This window comes from Pleurodeles waltl, chromosome 9 (assembly GCF_031143425.1).
Source record: "Pleurodeles waltl isolate 20211129_DDA chromosome 9, aPleWal1.hap1.20221129, whole genome shotgun sequence".
Lineage (NCBI taxonomy): Eukaryota > Metazoa > Chordata > Amphibia > Caudata > Salamandridae > Pleurodeles > Pleurodeles waltl.
In genome coordinates, this window is record NC_090448.1 from 141,702,740 (window position 1) to 141,724,835 (window position 22,096).

At 43.0% G+C, this 22,096-nt stretch overlaps 1 protein-coding gene across 2 annotated transcripts in view; it reads left to right on the forward strand.

The window, feature by feature from the left end:
• IL17RB (interleukin 17 receptor B) overlaps positions 1-22,096 on the forward strand; it is a 153,098-nt gene that overhangs the window by 68,070 nt on the left and 62,932 nt on the right. For both annotated transcript variants that reach the window (XM_069206441.1, XM_069206442.1), the window contains exons 4-6: positions 7,969-8,102; positions 11,551-11,677; positions 16,210-16,257. In XM_069206441.1, coding sequence (XP_069062542.1) covers positions 7,969-8,102; positions 11,551-11,677; positions 16,210-16,257 — 309 coding nt within the window. The remainder of the gene's footprint in view (positions 1-7,968; positions 8,103-11,550; positions 11,678-16,209; positions 16,258-22,096) is intronic.

Genomic DNA, 22,096 nt, shown 5'->3' on the forward strand with positions numbered 1-22,096 from the left:
CAGAACCAAGGCTTTGAATACATTATGTTTCCTAAACAGAAGCCAATGGAGGGCTTTCAAGACCAATGAAATAGAAGAGAACAGCAGCTCCTCCTCCATTATGGCGGAGTATGGTCTCCCTCCTGCCAGCAGAGGCAAACAAAAAATAAAATGATAATAACAGTTTTATTATAATTTTAATTTTCGTCATGAGCCGAGGCTTAGGGATCAGGCCAAATGAAGAATGGTGGAGGAGTGGTGTTCATGTTGGTTTGGCCGGCCGTCTTAGGACGGCCAAACTGTCATGAACACTGACAGCTCTCCAACCCAGCTGAATTGCCGGGTGGAGCACTACAGCAGGCAGAGGCTCCCAATCGCGATGGAGCGCAAAACCAGCCCGCTTGGCCCAATCCTGACGCTGCTCTCATGTGTATTACCAGCACAAGTGCAGCATCTGGAATAGCCATAGGGGAGCCTCAGCCTGTGCACAGCAGAAGAGCGGCAGGCAAGTTTTTTTTTGTGTTGTTTGTTTTTGTGTTTTATTATTGACCCCTTTGCTGCCCCACTACTTATCCCTGACACCAGCCACTACTAGAAGAGCACCTAGACAAACGCAGAATAAGCCAGCAGCTGCATTTTAGACCACCTGCAGACGCTTCACCAGAGTCTCGACCGCTCCTAAGTAGAGTTTTCTCCTAAACCAAGTGCAAAGTGATCAGGCATGGATCACAACTCTCCTAGACTCCAGAGGAAGAAAGTGAAGAAATGTCTTCAATATGCAGAGCATAGCGAAGCATTGACCCACCACCGCAGAAATCTGCTGCTGCATGGATAAGGCGGTGTCCACCTCCACTCCAAGGGTTTTAACTACCAACGATAGAGGAGGCTTGCCTGCAGAACAGGGATCCAGAAATCTTCCCACAAGTTTGACACATGTGAGCCAAATATAATAATTTCTTCTTTTTCACATTTGAGTTGGTTACCCTGCATCCATTCGAAAACGACGTGCATACGGTCTGTAAAAGATGCTGCAACTGAGGCATGGGAACCATCAGAGGGAAAGAGCAGCTGAATATCATCAGCATAAGAAATGATTTTACACCCAAAAGGCTTGACTACCGGGGCCAATGGGGAGATAAAAACATTTAAGAATTTAGAGCCTAATGAGGAGCCCTGCAGAACGTCGTGGGTAACTGCAATGACCTTGGATGAAAAAGGGGTGAGCCAAACCAATTGGCCTCTAGAATCCAGAAAGGACTTTCACCAGTCCTACACAATACCCACATACCCACAGCAGACAGCCAGGGCAGGAGGACAAAGTGTGGGGCAGTGTCAAAAGCGGCAGACAGATCAAGAAGAATCAAGGCCGCATTTTTACCACCAAGTCCAGCAACCACTTAATATGGTCAGAAATCTCCAATACTGCTGATTCTTTACTGTGGTGGGGGAGAAAGCCCAACTGACTATGATTTAACAGCTTGCCTTGCTCAAGGTAATTGGAAAGCTGGGCATTGACCAGTTTATTGCAGAAGTTTAGTAAAGGCATGAAGTAGAGAAATAGGCCTGTAGTTGCAAAAGATATTAGGGTCCAATGCTGGCTCCCTTGAGAAGAGGAACCACTTTAGCCAATTTCCGGGAGGCAAATAACCCAGAGGAAAAAGACTGGTTGAAGATGGGGTTAATCACTGGACTGACATCTACTGCCGCAGCTAATAATACAGTGGGACAGGCATCCAGAGGGGTGCCCAATTTGCATTTCAGAATGGCTTCCTTTGATTGCTCCAGTGACACAGGCCTGAACCTGGTAAGCCTGTTACTATGGCAGACAGGAGAGAGACTCTCTTGCAGAGCAGGCAGTGATCTCTGAATATCGGTGACTTTAATATCAAAAAATGTTGCTAGCCCATTACACAGCTCTTGAGAGGGAACAAGTTCCCTTTGGCAGGAATCAAGGGAGAGGAAGGATTTCACGAACCAAAAAATGGATCGGGAGTTATGCTCAGCCAAATTAACTTTGTCGGCAAAGTACAAGCTTTGAGCCTGTTTATGAGAGACATGAAAGACTCTGAGAGCAGATTTGTGGTTGGATTTACTGTCAGGCGAGTAGTTCTTGCACTAGATTCTTTCATGCTTTTTGGCAGTTTTACATTCCACAACCAGAAAAGTAGAAAACCAAGGGGCCAGAAGTCTGCCCTTTCTCTTCTTCAGCTCTTGTATCATGTATGGGAACCAGCACGTTTGCTGCCCCCGCTAACTATGAATTGACAGCCCCCTCATTTTGGTTGATATTGTTTGTCAAAAAGAGATGGGTATTAATGAGAAGATCCACCCAGTCAGGGGTCTTCACCTTTTTCCAAGCCCTAAAAACAGTACGGGCCGCCATTCTGCTGGCAAGATTTGTCTATTTTCCAAATAAAATAAATCAGATTGTGGTTGGACCCGAGGGCGGGCTTGGGAGGACAAGTCAACAACAGACAATTATAAAAAATCAAATCAATGGAGTGTGGCCTGCTGAGTGAGAAGGTGCCATAACTAGTTGTGGCAGATTTAATGAAGACACATGCTCAATAAGCGTGAATCCCCTGTGGGTCGTCAATGTGAAGAATAAAGTCCACTAACACACTAAAGTTGGACTATTACAATAAGCAAGGAACCAGGGCTTCCTATAAGGATCCAATAAACCCCCCTGCTGGGCCTGGAGGGTGGTAAATGAGTGCCCCCAAAAATGAAGTTTGGGCTGATAGCAGAGGTGAAAGCCTAGGCTCTAAGCTCCCTTGAGATCAGCAAGCTCAAAAGTAGAGCATGTCTTATGACGTTTGAAGGCTATCTCTACACTCCCACCCTCTTTGTGACATCTGTCACAGTGGACCAACGAGTACCCCTCAGGGATAGCCAAAGCAATATCCTGTGAAGAGGACTCATTCAGCTATATCTCCATCATGAAAATCACATCCAGCCTACCACTGCGAAGTAGGTCAAAGATATGACTCTCGTGCTTATGGAGGGAGTGAACATATGTCTATGAAAAGTGAACATATATGATTGTTTTACTTTTTGTTGCATTTTTAACATCTGCACTTTAAAACAGACAGTTTTAGACAACACACATTTTTGACATCAACACATCCATTCACCTGAATTGTTTTCTTGGACTTTTGTATGTTTTATTATATTGATGTTAGGGTCTAACTAAAATATTCTCTAATGTCGGTTTTTCATGGTTCTCAACGAACATCAGCAATTAGCGAACATTATAGATAACCCATAAAAATCCTTTTTCAAAAAATATGTTGAAAGGACTTTATAGTGTGATCAAAAACCTAAAAAACAATTAAATACCCCTTTTTGGTAATATATGCCAGCATTACTCCCAGAGTGCACTGCTCATGGATCCACACTGACGTCACAAATAACATCATTGATGAAATCAAATATCTGAGCACCGCTGTCAACACACAATTGTACCCACAGTGGTGACATTTTAGTGACTACATTTCCACTGTAACGGAGCACGCCAGGGAAAATAACAATCATTTCTGGCTACAGTGATTTCATCAATGATGTCAGTGGTCATATGGTACATGAAGTTAGCAATGATCTCATCGGTGATGTAATTTCTCATGTCATTTGTGAGTATAGAGAATAAAAAGTAGCACACTACCACTCACCACTAATACCTCATAAATATTTATTGTATTTGGAAAGCTGTCTGTGGAGGAAGGATGATACGGAACCAGAGTAGAAGTTGAACAGTAGTTCATTAAGCTCTGGATAACAGGAGCCCGTGACCAAGTTCACATCCCCCCAGAGTAGCGGCCAGTCAGAAGTAACCGACCATCACTCGCAATGGACCTGAACCTGAAACGCCGGCCCAACATTAAAATTAAACAAACTAACTAGCTCTTTGCATCTTGTGCTATGTCACGAGACGCCCAAACAAGAAACACACAAATTACACTGTTACACCGCTGTCTCCTACTAGAGGTACTTGCATCTACAGCTGGGAGACACTGTTTGCCACACTTTTAGGCCTGGATGCAGGCCATTGTCTTGTGCCATGTTACATGTCTACTCACCCTTCCACTTGCACCCAGAGGGAATGCCCTTCAACAGTTCCCAGAGGACACTGGGCATAGAGCACAACCTTTCCACAACCTGTGTGTTGGAAAATGGGTTATTGGTAGGGCAGGTAGGTACCTACACCTAGCAACAAGCCACTAACCTCCACATAGGTACAGTTAGGTCTCAGTAAATTAATCCCAGCTCAACCCTTGGTAGCTTGGCAACGAGCGTCAAGGCTTAACTTAGGAGACAAAGTGTAAAGCATTCAAATATCACAAAACAGTAATTAAATAAAACACAGGAAACAGTTTAAAAATCCAAAACCAATTTATAAAAATAGTTTATATTTTTATCTTTAAAATGACACAAAAACGATTAAAATCGGTTCAGGGGAACCGGAGATATGAATTTTTAAAGAATTATTACTTTTCTAGCGCTTAGAAACAAAAAGCGCCAATCGGGTCATCTGGTTGCACCTCGACCGGGGCAAAGTCAAACTTTCAGGCCGACCGCGATGGAGCCCTGCTCGGCTACAGGTCGCGGGAGGCCTCGGTTAAAAAGTTACCTTCTGACTTAGTCTTTATTTTGAAGTTTTTCTTCACCGGGACAAACCTGCCAGTTGAATCCGACCTCCTGGAGCCCTTGTCCGGATACGCGATGTGGGTTTCCTCTGTGGAGACTTTTACCTTTGGACTTAGTCGTTTTTTCGAGATGAAAATCCTTCGACCGGGGTAAACCTGGATCTTGATCCGACGTCCATGGAGCCCTTCTCGGATACGATGGCTGGGAGGTCCCGGTCAACTTTTTAAGTTCGGACTTAGTCTCTTTTTTGGATGTTTTTCTTTACCGGGATGAACCACGAAGTCAGGCCGGGTCGCGGTTGAGGCAAGCCGGCTAGAATTTCCGCGGCGGGTCGGTCCCTCTCTGGAGCTTTTTTCCAAAAATTCTCAAATCTTTTCCAAACTTCTGGGGCTTCACCCAGATGTTCTTTTAAGGTTCTTTTGGGGTCCACAGCTCACCCCAAGGGTCCAGAAGTTCTGTGATGGTCCTTGGGGGGTGCGGACTTCAACTCCCAGAATGCACCTGGCGCAAACTCCTTTTTGGCCACTGGACAGTGGTCAGCTGGTCGCTTTCTTCAGGAGTTGGTGCAGGGGACTCTGGTTAGCAATTTTTCACCTGTAGCAAACAGGGAGTCCCTCCTTGAACCAGTTGAAGCCAGGCAAAGTCCTTCTTGTGGTAAAGCCCAAGTGTGCAGCTGGTGCAGTCCTTCTGAGTGCAGGTTCCAGGTGCAGGCCAGGGGTCCAGCAGGGCAGTCCTTCTTCTTCTTTAGTTCCTTTCTTGTTGAATTCTGGAGGGGATCTGAGGTGTGGGTGCAGGTCTGCCAGTTTTATCCTTGCTCCTGGGTGAAAAGCAGGGGGGCCCTGGTTCTCCAATCAGGGACAGGGTCGTCCCCCTGTGATGACCACTTCCTGGGAAGTGTGGCAAAAATCCATCCCAGAAGGCAACAGTCTCTAAAAATCCAACATGGATGAATCTGATTTTTGGAGGTTACATCTAGCTGAGCCCACCCACTGGTGTGGCTAAAAATCATAAACACACCCCTCTCCTGCCCTCTCCTAATCTAATCAAGGGGGCACCTAGCTGTCTGGGGTTGCAGGATGTGGGGGTGTTGCTGGGTGCTGCAAATGTCCTTCTCTGCCTTTGAAGACCAGTTTGGCAGCCCTCCCCCTTCCTGCCTCACCATCTGCTGAGGGGAGATTCTCTCCCCCAAGCACATTCCTTTGTGTGAAGTCTGGCCACTTCACACCTCATCAAGGCAGCCTGGCAGAAGCTGCTGCAGGCTGGCCAATCAGAGCACAGCAGCAAAAACAATGCAGAGCTGAAATTGGCAACTTTTTAGGTAAAGTCTAAACTTTTTACCTGAACTAGTTATATTAAATCCAACAACTGGAAGTTGTAGGATTTATTACAACAATTAATTTGATACCAAATTCTTGGTATGCAACATTTAAGGAGACTTTAAAATTTAAAATAAAGTCTGCCCATTCTAGCCTATGAAGGCCATTTACTTCAATGAGGGAAAAACGAATTTGGCTGTTTTTACCTCACCAGGGCTTATAAATCTATTTTTATAAAGTCCCTGCTTATAGTTACATGGCACCCAGCCCTAGGGGCACATAGGGCACACCTTAGGGGTGACTTATATGTAAAAATAAGGTAGTTTAAGACTTTGGAAGTACCTTTAATTCCAAAGTCGAATTTGCATATAACTTTAATTTAAAAGAAGCCAGCAAGGCAGGCTTGCTTTTAAAATGACACTGGGCACCTCAGCAATGCACCTAGGTGTGCACCACCTATGCTGCGGTCCCTAAACCTACATGCCCTACCATATACTAGGGACTTATAGGTAGGTTAACTTAGCCAATTATAATTAGCCTAATTTGCATATCCATTTTACACAGAGCACAGGCCCTGGGACTGGTTAGCAGTACCCAGGGCACCATCAAAGTCAGGAAAACACCCGCAAAAAGAGGAAAATGGGGGCAAAAAGTTATGGGGCCTCTGCAATCAGCCCTGTTTTCTCACACTGTGTTCACTCATATGCCTCAAGAACTTCATGAACAAGGCCTTCAACCTCGCTCACTGGGCACAAAATAGAAGATATGGTCAGTGGCCAGTACCATCTGACCAATGTGACATGATGGGACTGAAGTCTACATATTTAAGCCAGGGTCTGTCTGTACATTGTATGAAGGTTGTGCTTAGCGGGCTATAACAGCAAGGCAGAGGGCTCTTACTTTGGGCAAAGGCCATTCTCGGCACCCAGAGCTTCCTAGAAAAGATTAAATTAACTTTCCTACAGTTTCTGGGCAGAAGTGTTTTTAATGTGTTGTCAAATGCCAGGCCCTCTTTCCAGAACCCTTTGCGCTGAACAAAGGTAGTGCCTGGGGGGCCAATGGACATAGGAACTGGGTGTGGTTTATGTCCTAGCCAAGCACACCCATTGCCCTGAGCCCACAAGGAGTATGAAGACCCAGATATATGGTGTGGCTGAACAGTGTGTCCTGTGGACTCTGGGACGGTGTTGATAGGATTGGGTACTGGTCATGGTCGAAGGCTATACCATGTGTTCATGGCTCGGTCAATGTACTCTGAAGACATCGGGGACTCGGCCCAGGGATCACTGGAGGACATGTCCAAGAAGTGCTGAGGTCACAGGTGAAGGCAATCCTAAGCACTGTTTCAGACATTTCATAATAACCAGCCACCCCCATTGCCCCCCCCCCAAAACAAAATAATAACCAAAACGTTTAAGGAAAGTTATGGATCTATTTGAAGAGATTATGATTCCAATCCAAAAGCATAAGGACCAATGTCAGTTGCCAGCAACGGTGAGCTACTCAAACATAATTGTCCTTAAATGCACTGCTTATGACCACATAAATGATAATAAAGGTCACAAGACAAATTATATTATCCATTTTAGTATTAAGATGCACGTTCTTTCAAGTCTAGCAAAAAATGGTGGGTCGACCCCAGGACATGAATCAAATTTATCTAGAAGTGCTGCTTCATTTTTCCACAAATTAGATTTCTAAACACTGTCTGATTACCACCACATATTTTATTGAATACAAAGGCACACTAAGTTCTAGAATAAATACTGGACAAATTGGAATGAACACTGGGGTAGAACCAACCGTAAAAAAAAAAAAAAAAAAACATTACGACAATGAAAGACTGTTGTATTTCAGAAAACGAATAAAAACAAAGTTCAGCACACACACATCTGATTACTTGTCACTCAAACCTCATTCACTTGTCCTTCCTGGTAGTAATGATTAAAAAGTGGTATAAATACATGGATGATGCTTCGTGGTGATCCATTGAAAACTGTATCTTTTCATCATTAATGTTTAATTGCAGGAAGTATCACATACCTGAAGGCCACTTTCATACAACTGTATATCTTGGAGGAGGACATGACGGAAGAGGTCTTCGGTGTTCGGTGCAATTACAGAGAACTATTCAAAAAATCAAAAAGTCCGAATGGTGAACTGGTAAGACTATGGAAACACGTCAATGCGCAGAATTGATCATTTGATTTCTAAGTGTTACTTCCATGATTTCAGCATAATGCAGAGCAGGTCCAGCTGCCTTCATCAACTAGTGTGTAGTCACTGCCAAGAATGTTTATCAACTCTTCTGAAAGAAGAATTCCCTAAATCGTAAGACCACCGCAAATCTCAATGAATCAGTTTCTCCAAAAATCATAATTCATGTGACATTTACATTTTCTACTAGGTGCAAAATCTCTCCGAATGATACAATCTGTTCTAAAAGCAAAAATGAATTTTGTTTTGTTTTGTTTTCCATTGGAGTTCCATCACTAAAAAGCTTGATGGAGCTGGAATGCGAGGATCAGGGTACTACTATCTCCCCATCCAATGGCTGACAGTTAGGTTATGCTATACGAGTGCTTCATAGAAGCCACTGGTGCTACACTTCATCTTGATTATATTTGCTTAAGAAAAGAGCATGACTACAAGCACAAGGCATGCATTTCGAGATCCTACAAAGACACATTCTTCCGTTATGCTTTCGTAATTTACGCAGTGTCCCGATATGTGAATTATGCAACATGTACAAAATTAAACCACTGCAACATTTTGCTCCTTTGTTTTCTGCAGTGGACTAGTTGAAGCAGAAACGGTCTTGAGGAAGACAGGTTCAAGTACAGAATATGTCACAAGAATCATTTTATATGTGAACTATTTCCACTGCTAGTATCTCACAAGATATGCCCTTGTACAACTTTTACTTGAGATTTCCCATACTGAATTGTTTTTACATATAATCTTGCATAGCTTTTCCTGACTTTTTTTTTAATTTGCAGGAACACAGTTGCACAATTTGTCATTTGTCATAGTCTTATTCCAGATCTAGGTGGTAGTGAGGCAACTAAGCTTGCCTTGGCCTGCCCCTGGCATCATCAGTGGCACTGGACTCTCCTCATTGGCTCCCAGGGAAAAGAGGTTCACTATTAAGGCATGTCCATCGAGCTTATTATCGCATGGGCTCAGACTTATTTGAAAAACGTGTTCTCATATTATGCCCTAGATTGCACCTTGTAATCATCAGATGCCGTCCTTTTGCTGGTTCCTAGATTGCCAACGTGTACAAATGGGAGGCAAAGCCTTTTCAGATGTAGCTGCCCGATATGGAATACCCTCCCCTAACACTGTAATAGTGCTACTTATTAACTACAAAATGCTAATCATTAACCTACACGTTGAGACTTCTGCTTCTGCTGTTGTTTCTATGTGGAGATCTCTGCCAATGCAGCTGTGATCTCTGCATTAATAAGCCTGTTCTTTAGGTGTGCATGTGGGAGGGACAAGAGGCGGGGAGGGTGGAAAATGGGATGTAATAACTACAAAAATAAGAGAGGCTTAGGGAAATGTAAGGAGGGGTTTAGGAAGGGATATGCTACTGCAAACACACAATCAGGAAAGAGTAAGAGTAAGCCTCTTGCTTTTTACAAACTTCACTTCTTTAGTTTCTACAGTCCTAAAGGTGAAAAAACAGCAGTAAATATCATCCATCCCAGCCTTGGAGTAAGTCACGCACCACACATAACCAATCACAGGTCCTGACATGCACTCCAATAGAAAATAATGGAGTCAGGGGCTTAAAACAATACCCTATTTGAAATGCAAATGATAACAGTTATAGATGTTCTTGTGGAAGATAACCGCCAATACATAGCTCAGGCTGATTTTCTTGAGACAAAATGATCACATTTAGGGATTAAGGGTTATACTCCAACACTAGCTAAAATGGATACCCAACTGCAATCTATGATCTATGATTACCCCATTTCTTTTCTCCAGACATTCGTTTGGGATCTCTTTTGATCTTCCATGTTCTCAGTTCCTGATTTCTCCAAATTCACATTCTCAATCCCAGCTACCTTCTTAACCACTACAGACATCCTGCAAAACATTTAGCAAACTTAAGTACTCATATCAAGAAGAAAATATTCTGTTGAGCTCTAATCAAACAGTCCTTCTGAAATCCCCTTCTTTAGGTTGCAAATACTATACACAGCGCTATAGTTCATTGAATATTTACATATACAAGACATGATCCCTCCATTGATTGGGAGAAATTCTCCATAATGTTTATATCTCAGCATTGGCAAACAACCCTTTTAATATTTTTGCCCGATACAATGTCGTTCATGTCTCAGGAATAAAAACAACCAAGTCACACTCTGCTTTTCATTTTTATTGGCTCTCCCACACCCTTCTGTTTCTCACATGCTTCATCCCGCTTTACATCCCCTATCCATTGTCTTCACTCCTTCCAGAGCTGCCTGCCTCCCTCCTGCCTCAGTTAGCTTTGCCAAGGCAAGATGCTTGTTTAATGCACCATCACATTGCATGACACAACTTGGTAGCCACTTTGCGAGTTTAAAAGATATAGAAAAAACAAAATTTCTAAATATTCCAGACACCCATGACTTTGCATCATCATGTTACATAACGCAATTTGGTGTCATTCTTGTAAATATAGAAAAGAACATTTTCTATGCTTTAACGTGGCTGGTTGCTGGTTGTCTTTGCCAATGCAGGAACATTACAAAAAAAACTGGTACTGGCAAAGCCATCAGGGACAGCCTCAAAGTATTGTAAAAGCATTTGCCAATGCATAATCAAAATTGTATGTGTGTGGTCTTTGAATGTGTAATGATAAGAAAGTTTACATGATTGTTTTGGGTAATAACATTAAAGATTTGGGGCCAGATGTATCATGCGTTTTTGCGGTCTCAGACTGCCCGATTGGGCTGTTTGCAACCGCAAAAATTCATTTTGATATGTATGAATTCGAATTTGGGATTTGGTAACTTGCTACAGAATCACAATTTGGAATTGTGACTACATACCTATTCGGTATTAGGAAGGGGCGTGTCAAGGGCATCCCTTCCTAATACCGAATTGCAGCGTAATGTAGGAATGTTTTGTGACCGAAATGTGGTCACAAAACATCACGTTTTCCTTTAAGGAAGAAGGGTTGTATTTAAAAAAAGAATTGCTTTATTGAAAAACAATCACAGAAATGGTGATCTGCTAAGCCCAGCAGGCTGCCATCCCTGTGATTTTAGCATTTCCAAATGGGTCGCAAATTGTGACCTACCTCATGAATATTAATGTAGTAGGTCAATTTGCGAGCCATTGAGAACCAATAAATGAAACTCCTGTAGTTTGATACATTCAAATAGCAATTACCTAATTGCAATTCGCAGAAAATCGCAATTAGGTAATTGGTAGTCAGATAAATGATACATCTGGCCCCTGGTTCTGGCTTGCAGATCACAAGTTTCTGACATCTGCTAATTTATTCAGTTTTTGGGATTACATATTTTACAAACGAGCAATATAAAACAAACTTTGCTGGCAACTACCTTAAAGATGGAAATAATTGTCATTTGATGTTGTATTCTAGTGGAGATTTTGCCATGATACATTTCCTCTAAAACCGAATACTGAATATTCAATCAGAGCCTTCAATATACCAGTAGCAAAGATAACTGATGATCAACCATCAAAGAGTTTCCATTACAAATCACCAGGTACTGCTTTATACAAACATCAACATTAAATTGGAATTATGTTATCTGTGATTTTGTTTTTCATCAAATGACTGCTTACAAGTAAGTTTGTGACTCATCCATAAGCCTTTATTTATTCGGAGACGTTATCTCAGCATCAGGTAATGATAACTTTGTTATAACTTGTATTGTTAATTATGTTTTTATTTATTTTTAAATACATTGTTTTATATAAACATTCTATAGCTGAACTTCCGAACAGGGATACAATCCGTATTCATGTTCTGCATATTTTCCATGAAAACTGATAGGTCGATATAAACGTTTTCAAAGGAATATGACGAAGCAAAAATGCACAGATTGTGCATATGCAACATGCAGGCAATCCACAAAATAATTTTAATAATGTATAAAATAATTTATGATGAAAACACAAAAGCTTGCACTGTCTGTGAGTAACCTTTGCAGTCGTAAACTGAATGGTCTAGAAAAGGCATGTTTGGATGCCTGGTTCCCATCGAAAAGGCACTAGTAGTGTCCTCAAATGACCAAATACAGAAAATACAGAAAAAGAAAAGGAGATTTACTCCAGCAAAGGGGAATAAAAAGGTTCCCATCGAAAAGGCACTAGTAGTATTCTCAAATGACCAAATACAGAAAAAGAAAAGGAGATTTACTCCAGCAAAGGGGAATATTAAATGTTTATTTAGCGTACACTGGTCATTGCAAAATACTGAAACATCAGGATTCACAGTGGAAATTACTGCATTCCAATATTTGAACTTTGATAGTGATGTTTCATACATGGTACTATCCATTTGCAATATTAGTTCCATTGTGGCAATACTGCATAAAGTTTGCCCACAAAATCAAACCTAAATGAGGAATCGGTATACCACCACACAAAAGGTGGCTTTGCACACATATCCTCTAAAAATCCAAGATCCCAAATCATATGCATTAACACAATGCTGGCAGCTAATGCTACTGCAAAGGCTACAGTATATATATGCGTGTAGCAAGAGGTAGTGGTTGACTGTGTCAAATGTTGAAGATAGATCTAGTAAAAGCAGGGTGCTGATACTGCTCAAGTTAGCAGCCAGGTGGAGGTCTTCAGTGGCTGCCACTATCCCCACCTCAGTGCTTCAAAACAAGCAAAAACTTTCCCAAGTGTCATGGTGCACACTGATGTCATCCTGGAAACAGCAAAATTGAGAGGTATGATTCGGCTATCCTGCCTTGGGTTTAAATCTGTAATAACTAAAAAAAAAGCACCAAAAGGGAAACAGCCCTTGTGAGGGTAAATATATAATAAATGATAAACAGTTGCACACCCACAAACTATAATGTTTTTCAAAGAAAGGAAAGTAATAGAGAATGAGTAATTTTTATTTCTTCCTTAAGGGAACAACACAATATGACTTTCTTATGTAGGGTAATAGCAAGAATGACTAAGCCATGCTTCTCTAAGGAGTAGCTTATGAGCTACTGGTAACTCTCCATCTGCCTGTAAGCAGCTCTCCTGTGTGTATCCCAGCCTACCCTTTGCTTGGTTGAATGAATATATATGTGAATTTTGAGAACACATAAGCTGATGTTTGGTGATACAAAAATGTCTACATGTTTCAAAATATATTTAAAGCTGATTTTGAGTTATTTATCATTTGGGGAGACATCACTAATAATATCACTTTCATGTCACGGGAACTGCAGCTGTGGCTGGGATATATTACCTATGTAGAAGCGTTCCAAATTGATAAAGCCTTCTCTGTGTTACTTCTCGCACCCCTGTCTGATGCACTGAGGTGATCACTGCTGGCAATCTTGCATGGGGTGGCCACTAATGTAATCTTGTCTGGTGTGATCCTTATCCAACAATAATAACATTGGTAGCTCAACATGATTTTAATTCCCCATGAGTTGCTGTTATTAAACATAAAGTTGGAGACCCTTAAACTAGACTAATATTATTCTCTTTCAGTTTACATTTGTTTTAGGGATGTCACTAAAATATTGTTTCTTCTTCCATATGTTTTCTCCAGTTTTGTTTGCTTGAATTAAAGGTGCGAGGTATGACACATGTTTTATGTCTGCTCTAATTATTTTACACACTGTAGAGAATCTTTATATATTAAAATCACACTTGATCATTTGGCAGTGTTTAATTCTTTCACTAGTGAAAAGGCTGGCTTACATTTACCCACAGACACAGAATAGGCAAAAACTGTTGATACATCAGCCCCCTTTACTTACAAGTTGTTTTGATAGCAAGTAAACATCTAAACACCACAGATTTTAAAATTCAGTTCAGGGTGTTGTGCCAGGTACCTTTGAAAAGAATGCTGTCACCCTGAACACAGGATAGCAGTGAAAATATGATAGAAGACTATTCACATACCTAGAAAATTCATAGCTGCAAGGTGTCCCATTTTTATATGTGATACTTTCAGTTATTCTTTGCTTTTCCTCAACTGCCCTTTACTGCTGGGGTTTTAAGCCTATAGTTATAATTTTGTCAGCAACCTTTCAAGTCTTAGAATACAATGTGATGTCTGTTAAAAGGTCAGGACTGACAAAGTGAGAGACTTGCAATGGGGACACTAGCAGCTACGAACATGCACACAACAGCAGTACTACCTCAGTGTTGTAGAATAAAGAGTGTAGAAAAGCAGTGTTGAGCATGCCTAAAGTGTCAAATTTCAGGTGCCTTCGAATGCTGGGCTACAAATCAATAAGGTGTAATTGAAAATTTTAAAGGTTTCATGAGGTACTATGCTGTTGGCACGGTTGACCACCCGCACAATGTCATAATAATCTGTGAGGAGGCAATGAAAGACCCCCATCTTGTGTCTAGGAGTTTGTTTATTACAACATTTGAATATATCACTCTTACTTTTATAATGCACTAATAGTCCTATAACCCTGACAGAGTCCTGACACAGTGAGTGTGAGAGGTAATGAGATGTGAGAATGGACAATGAGATGTGAGTGAGAGTGCAACACACAGAATTCTATGCTTAATTCAGTCTAACATCTAAAAAATCCATTGGATGCACAGCCAATGAGAACCCTGGATTATTTATCTAAATTAAATATCTATAACCACTGCAAAACAGTATGTTTTGTAAAAACTGGAAAAACACCTTTTTTGTCTTTTTTGGCAGGTAGGCAGTGGATAAACACCACTAAGCACTGATTTTGAAAGATTTGAAAAACACTGAGAACACAACACTGAATACCTAGAAAAATGGAAATTGAAACACTGAAACCAGGATGGCCTAGAGATATCCTAATGCTCAGAGATTCGGGCAACTGCTGGAAATAAATATTAGCAAAAAGAACAGTTGATGGACGGAATGTAGACCAAATCAAACATTCACCCCCAGTCACAGATCTGGGTTTAAGCCATCAGTTTTTTTGCTCGCCATTCCAGTTTGGACCCAGCTATATGCAAATCAGTCTTGACCCTGTTCCCCATGGGAACAGTCGAGCCCGAACTGCCAGGCCAGGTCCTCCCTGGACCAGAAACAAGCATCCTGGGACCGGTTTCGGGGTATCGCCTCTCTTCAGCCAGGCTAGCTTGAATCTGGTGGCATAGTGAGCACAGGACCCATGTCTGTGCATACCCTTCCCACTTGGGAGCAAAAAATGCAAAAAGAACAGTTGATGGGAGGAATGTAGACCAAATCAAATATTCACCCCCAGTCACAGATCTGGGTTTAATCCATCATTTCTTTTGCTCACTGTGCCATTCCAGTTTGGACCCAGCCATATGCAAATCAGTCTTGACCCCGTTCCTTATAGGAACAGTCAAGCCCGAACTGCCAGGACAGGTCCTTCCAGGACCAGAAACGAGCATCCTGGGACCAGTTTTGGGGCATCATCTCATCAGCCAGGTTAGCTTGAATCTGGTGGAATAGCGAGCCCGGGGCCCACTTCTGGGCAAACCCTTCCCACTTAGGGCAACAGATACAAAAAGAACACGATTGACGAAACACAGATTATCAAACATTCACCATTAGTCATAAATCTGGGTTGCTGGCCATGCCATTCCGGTTTTGAGCCAGCCATGTGCAAATCAGCCTTGACCCTGCTCCCCAAGAGAACAGTTCAGCCTGAACTGCCGTGCCAGGTCCTTCCTGGACCAGAAACAAGCATCCTGGGACCAGTTGTAGGATATGTATTTTTTTGTTTTCTCAGCCAAGTAATGTAATTTATTAAGTTGAGGGTTAATACCTGTTAACCCATGCTTATAACTGCTACATTCTCTCTAGCACATAGAAGCAATTCAGGTGTATAGTGAGTGCTATAGAAATAAATATTCATTAAAACATGTTTTGAGTGATTAGATGTGCTAAGATACATGCATTCATCTCTAAATCATCAAAGTGAAAGAAAATAAATATCTGAATTGCTTACATGAAATATTTCCATTTACAATTTGTTTTTGTGTCTCGTCGATGCTTTAAGATAAAATCTTACTGCAATTATAGAATCATGCTCTGCACACCCCTAGGCTATTAACCTTAATGTTTATTGTTTTACATTTTCAGGGTGTACAGACCCCATAATGATGTATTCAGAAAGCTGTGTGCCAACAGGTAAGCAGAGGTTTTCAGAGAGATGTTATCAAACATTTCAGTTTTCACACTTCTTTGAACATTATTTATCCAGACCTGCTAAACCCGGGGTAGCTCTGTTGATATAGAAATGCACTACTAGGACTGAAGGAATATTACTTAGCACCTAATCTGTGGAAAAACATACAATTTAAGGGAGTTTTTTTCACATTTGAATTAACACCAGACAGAGCATGGTGGAAATTTGAAGTAGCGTGATACTGCCTCTCTCTACATTGATAAAATGCAATGAATGTACGGTAATCCAATGACTGCAATTTGTCAAGTTCTGTTTGATCTAAACTAGTTAATTTGTTTTTTGGGTGCACTTACCTCATTTTTGTGATTGACGAAACACATGCAATTACGGTGTTGTGCAAGATACTGTACACCATGGGTACTCATAAATATTTTATCAGAGGCCACAAAGTACAGTCTGGGATGTGTTTGAGGGTCGCATTGATGCACAGCCATCTCCAGGGAGACAAGGAGGGATGAGGGATTATGGGGTCAGTTAGAAAACAATACCTTTTTAAAACTGGAAAATGGGAGACATAGGAAAAAAATCCCTATCGATTTATATTGAAACAGAGGTAAGTTTAGGGGGGACAGACCGAAAATAAAGCCATTTTTTACTTCAAAAATCTGGAGCCTCTCGCCCAAACCGGGTCTATAGAAAAAAAACAGAACCAGAAAACAAAATTGCTTGGTTAGTATTATGACAGAAAAAACGGAACTCGGGCAGCTTTTATTTCTCTGCTGCTCTTTCCCAGAAGAATTTCTGTGGGGCTAAAAGAGAGGTCTGCTGGGCTAGGCAGGATTTTGAGTACCACTGCTGTAGACCATTTCCATTCTTTTGGAATCACAAGATTGCTTTCTCTTAAAAGGTCCTGCTTGAATTAAGTAATGTTTGTCTAATATAACTAGTAATAACCTATACTATATCGAGCATTGTTGAAAATAGTCTATAAACTTTATTGTCAAGTCAAACTATGGGGGTCATTCTGACCCTGGTGGTCATTGACCGCCAGGGCCAACGATCACGAGAGCACCGCCAACAGGCTGGCGGTGCTCTCAAGGGCATTCTGACCGCGGCGGTTTGGCCGCGGTCAGAAAGGGAAAACCGGCGGTCTCCCGCCGGTTTTCCGCTGCCCCATGGCTGCGCCGCCATGGGGATTCTGACACCCCATACCGCCATCCTGTTCCTGGCGGTTCGCCCGCCAGGAACAGGATGGCGGTATGGGGTGTTGTGGGGCCCCTGCAGTGCCCATGCCAATGGCATGGGCACTGCAGGGGCCCCCGTAAGAGGGCCCCACAAAGAATTTCAGTGTCTGCTTAGCAGACACTGAAATTCGCGACGGGTGCAACTGCACCCGTCGCACCTTCCCACTCCGCCGGCTCCATTCGGAGCCGGCTTCTGCGTGGGAAGGGGGTTTCCCGCTGGGCTGGCGGGCGGCCTTCTAGCGGTCGCCCGCCAGCCCAGCGGGAAAGCCAGAATGGCCTCCGCGGTCTTTCGACCGCGGAGCGGCCATATGGCGGTCCCCGCCAGGCGGGCGGCTACCGCCGCCCGCCAGCCTCAGAATGAGGCCCTATGTCTCTAGCTAGAGCGTATCTATCTATCTATCTATCTATTTATCTATCGAATCTTCACAACATGTTCAAAATTGATTTGCCACTAATTTCAGTTCCCCATGCAATTTCCCACGACTACAGCCCAAACTTCTGGGTGGAATTACACCAAATTGGGCAGAAAGCTAGCTCTTGGTGCAGAAAGAGTCCTTTTTGTGATTTGGTGTAAATCCTTTCAGTAGTTTTGGAGTTAATAAAAGAAAAAGAAAATTTGTATATCTATGGACACGGATCCTCTGCAGATTCATCCATGGTGGATCCGCTGATCTGCGTGCCAAATCAAGGCCTTGATTGGCTAGCCGCAGCCTGAGAGAAAAGTTGCGGGCACTGTTTTGTTTATCAGCTCGGTGGGGAAGTAAAAAATGAAAATGAAAAATTACATAATGAGTCAGAATAGAGGTATCCTGACCCTATAAGACAAATGAAGGGGTCCCTGAGGGACCACCCCTGGACAAAAATTTCCCTTAAATCTTTTTTTTTTTTTTTTTTGGGCCGATCGGTGGATCCAGCACAGGTCTCAACGTGGCCATCCATTGTAAATTCATGATGAACCCTTGGATCCGTGCCCAATAAAAAAAAAATACATCCAGTCACACACTCACCAACCCAACGTGTGTTTATGCTGGGGCTCGCTGCAAGCACAAGTTATAGAGAGGCACAGGTGCTGATAAAGCTATCAATCAATCAATCAAGGATTTAGAAAGCACTGCAGTTCACCCGTGAGGGTCTCAAGGCACTGCTGCCCAAAAAAAGACAGGGGTAAAAGCAGGGAGAATGCTGTGAAAACAAGGGAAAAGCAAGGAGAAAGCACACAAAAATGGATAAAAAAGCAAGAAGAAACCAGTGAAAATAAGGGAAAAGAAAGGAGAAGGCACACAAAAAAATGGGAAAACGCAAGAAGAAAGCAGTGAAAACAAGGGAAAAGCAAGGGGAAGACACACAAAAACAGGGAGAAAAGCAAGGAGAATCAGTGGAAATGAGGGAAAAGCAAGGACAAGGGACACAAACATGGGAAAAGCCAGGAGAAAGCAGTGAGAATGAGCGAAAAGCAAAGAGAAGACACAAAAAAAAGGCTAAAGGACAGGAGCGAGTGTGATGCAGCAGCACGGGGAGAGCTGGCCCTGGGACTTGCTCAATGGGGTCGCGCTATGGCCTCCATTAAGTAGGACCTACAATGAGGGAGGGATGCTGAGAGGTGGTAGGTGGGGATAGGCAGGAGTGAGTAATAACAGGTGGCAAGCAGAAGTGGCAATGAGGTAAAAAGCAAGAAGAAAGTTGTGAAAATGAGCGAAAAAGCAAGGAGAAGGCACAAAAAAATGTGGGAAAAGTAAGGATAAAGGGGTGAAAATGAGGGAAAAACAGGGAGAAGGCACGCAAAAAATGTGGGAAAAACAAGGCAAAAGCAGTGATAATGAGGGACAGGCAATAAGAAGGCACTAAAAAAAACACAGGAAATATCAAGGAAAAGACAGGAACAAGAGCAGTGCAGCAGTACAGGGAAAGCTGGACCTGAGACCTGCTCAATGGGGTTGCGCTGCTGTAACTACAACTAAGTTATAGTTACCTTAGGGCACAAGTTAGAGTTACTTGAAGTAAATGTAACTATAACTATAACAGCTGAATTTCTATGGTTTTGTGCATCTAAATTCTGAACCTAACTATAACGTCCCAGTAACCTTTGTATTTAATGAAAAAAAAAAAAATCACAGAAAAAACAAAGGTTACAGGGACGTTATAGTTAGGTTCCAATTTTACTCACACAAAAACCACATAAATTCACCAGTTGTAGTTATCTCAGGTAATTACAACTCGTGCCCTAGGGTAACTATAACTCGTGCTTCAGCCATGCACAGTTTTTTCATCAATAATATCACTGTAAATGTTGCAGTGATATTATCAATGATGTGATAGAAGATGTCATGAGTAATGTAATATGTGAGGTAATTAGCAGCGCACGAAAAGGATGTGGAATATAGTTACCTTGGGGCAAGTTATAGTTACTTGAAATAACTGTAACTGGTGAACTACCGGCCGATCTCCTTCCTCCCCTTCCCAGCCAAGGTCATCGAAAAAATCGGAAACCGCCAACTATTCTGGTTCCTGGAAGACAGCAAGATACTCAACACCTCCCAATCCGGATTCCGCAGAAACCACAGCACAGAGACTGCACTCATTGCTGCCACAGACGACATTAGGACCATGCTCGACGAAGGAGAAATAGCAGCACTCATCCTCCTGGACCTCTCTGCAGCCTTCGACTCGGTATGTCATCACATTCTCCGCACAGGCCTCCACAACGCTGGAATCCACGACAAGCCTCTCGACTGGATCTCGTCATTTCTCTCAGACAGAACTCAGATAGTCCGCCTCCCACTGTTCCTGTCAGAAGCCTCCAGAATCATCTGTGGCGTTCCCCAAGGATCTTCGCTCAGCCCCACGCTCTTCAACGTTTGCATTGCCCCCCCTCGCCAACATTGCACGAACCCACCACATCAACATAGTTTCCTACGCAGACAACACTCAGTTCATCCTCTCCCTCACAAAAGACCCTACAACTGCGAAGAACAACCTCCACAACGGACTTCACGCCATCGCCAGCTGGATGGAATCAAATCACCTCAAGTTAAACACAGACAAGACAGAAATCCTCATCTTTGGCACCAACCCCTCAACTTGGAATGACTCCTGGTGGCCCACCTCCCTAGGAACCGCGCCCTCACCCACCACCCACGCATGCAACCTAGGCTTCATCTTGGACTCCCCACTCAGCATGACTCAGCAGGTCAGTGCCATATCCTCTTCCTGCTACAACACTCTCCGCATGCTCTGCAAAATCTTCAAGTGGATTCCTGTCGAAACCAGGAAAATTGTCACCCACGCCCTGGTCAGCAGGCGATTGGACTACGGAAACGCCCTATATGCAGGAATAACAACCAAACTCTTAACAAAGCTGCAAAGAATCCAGAACGCATCCGCCCGCCTCATTCTGGACATCCCACGCTGCTACCACATTTCCCCCCACCTCAGAGACCTTCACTGGCTACCAGTATCAAAGAGGATCACCTTCAAACTCCTCATCCACGCACACAAGGCCCTCCACGACACAGGCCCAGTCTACCTAAACAACAGACTCTCCTTCCACACCCCCACCCGGAATCTTCGCTCCGCCAGCCTCGCCCTCACCTCCATCCCCCGCATCTGCCGCACCACTGCCGAAGGAAGATCCTTCTTCCACCTAGCCGCCAAGACCTGGAACTCCCTACCGCTCCACCTTCGCCAGACCCAAGACCTCTTGACATTCAGGAAACGCCTCAAGACATGGCTTTACGACCAGTAGCTCCCCCCCCCCCAGCGCCTTGAGACCTTAACGGGTGATTAGTGCGCTCTATAAATCCTTGATTGATTGATTGTGGTTTTGTGTGTGTAAAACCTGAACCTAACTATAACGTCCCTGCAACCTTTTTTTTTTTCCAGTGAATTTCTAAGGCTTTTTTTAAATTCTATTTCCTAACTATTATGTCCATGTAACATGTCTTTTTCTGTGAATTTCTACGTTTTTTTCTGCTATTTCCGATTGAGTCTCTAGTTGGCAGAGGTATGCACCCTGTCCAAGCAGTGACCTCACTCCTAGTCAGAGGAAGTCAGATACACAACCTGCATTACCTGTGCTCACCCTCTGGTAGTTTCGCACAGAGCAGTCAGGCTGAACTTAGGAGGAAATGTGTAAAGTATTTGTGTAACACATAAATTACAGCAACACAGTGAGGCCCAGGACTGGATTGGCACCTCAAGCAGGGAGTACTCACTGATGACAGAGTCCCTCAGCTGAAGCAAAATGGAGGGAACATTTTGATGGCTGGGAGACTTCAAGAACAGGAGACAAGCCAACAAGCCCTTGGAGAACTTGCATTCAATTATGTAGAGAGCAAGTCCAGTCCTTCTCACTCCCAGGCAAGAAGCAGCAGGTCAACACAGAAAAGTAGGTAGCAAAGTGGTGGTCCCTCTTAGGGCACAGGAATCAGCAGGCAGCAGACCAACACAGCAATGCAGTGAGCAATGTGGCAGTCCCTCCTGACAGAGCATCAGCTCTTCCTCCTGGCAGAATGTCCTTAGGCCCAGTAGAGTTCTGATTTGGTGGAGTTTGGGGTCCAGAACGTCTGTACTGAGTTGAGCCTTTGAAGTGGGGGGGACT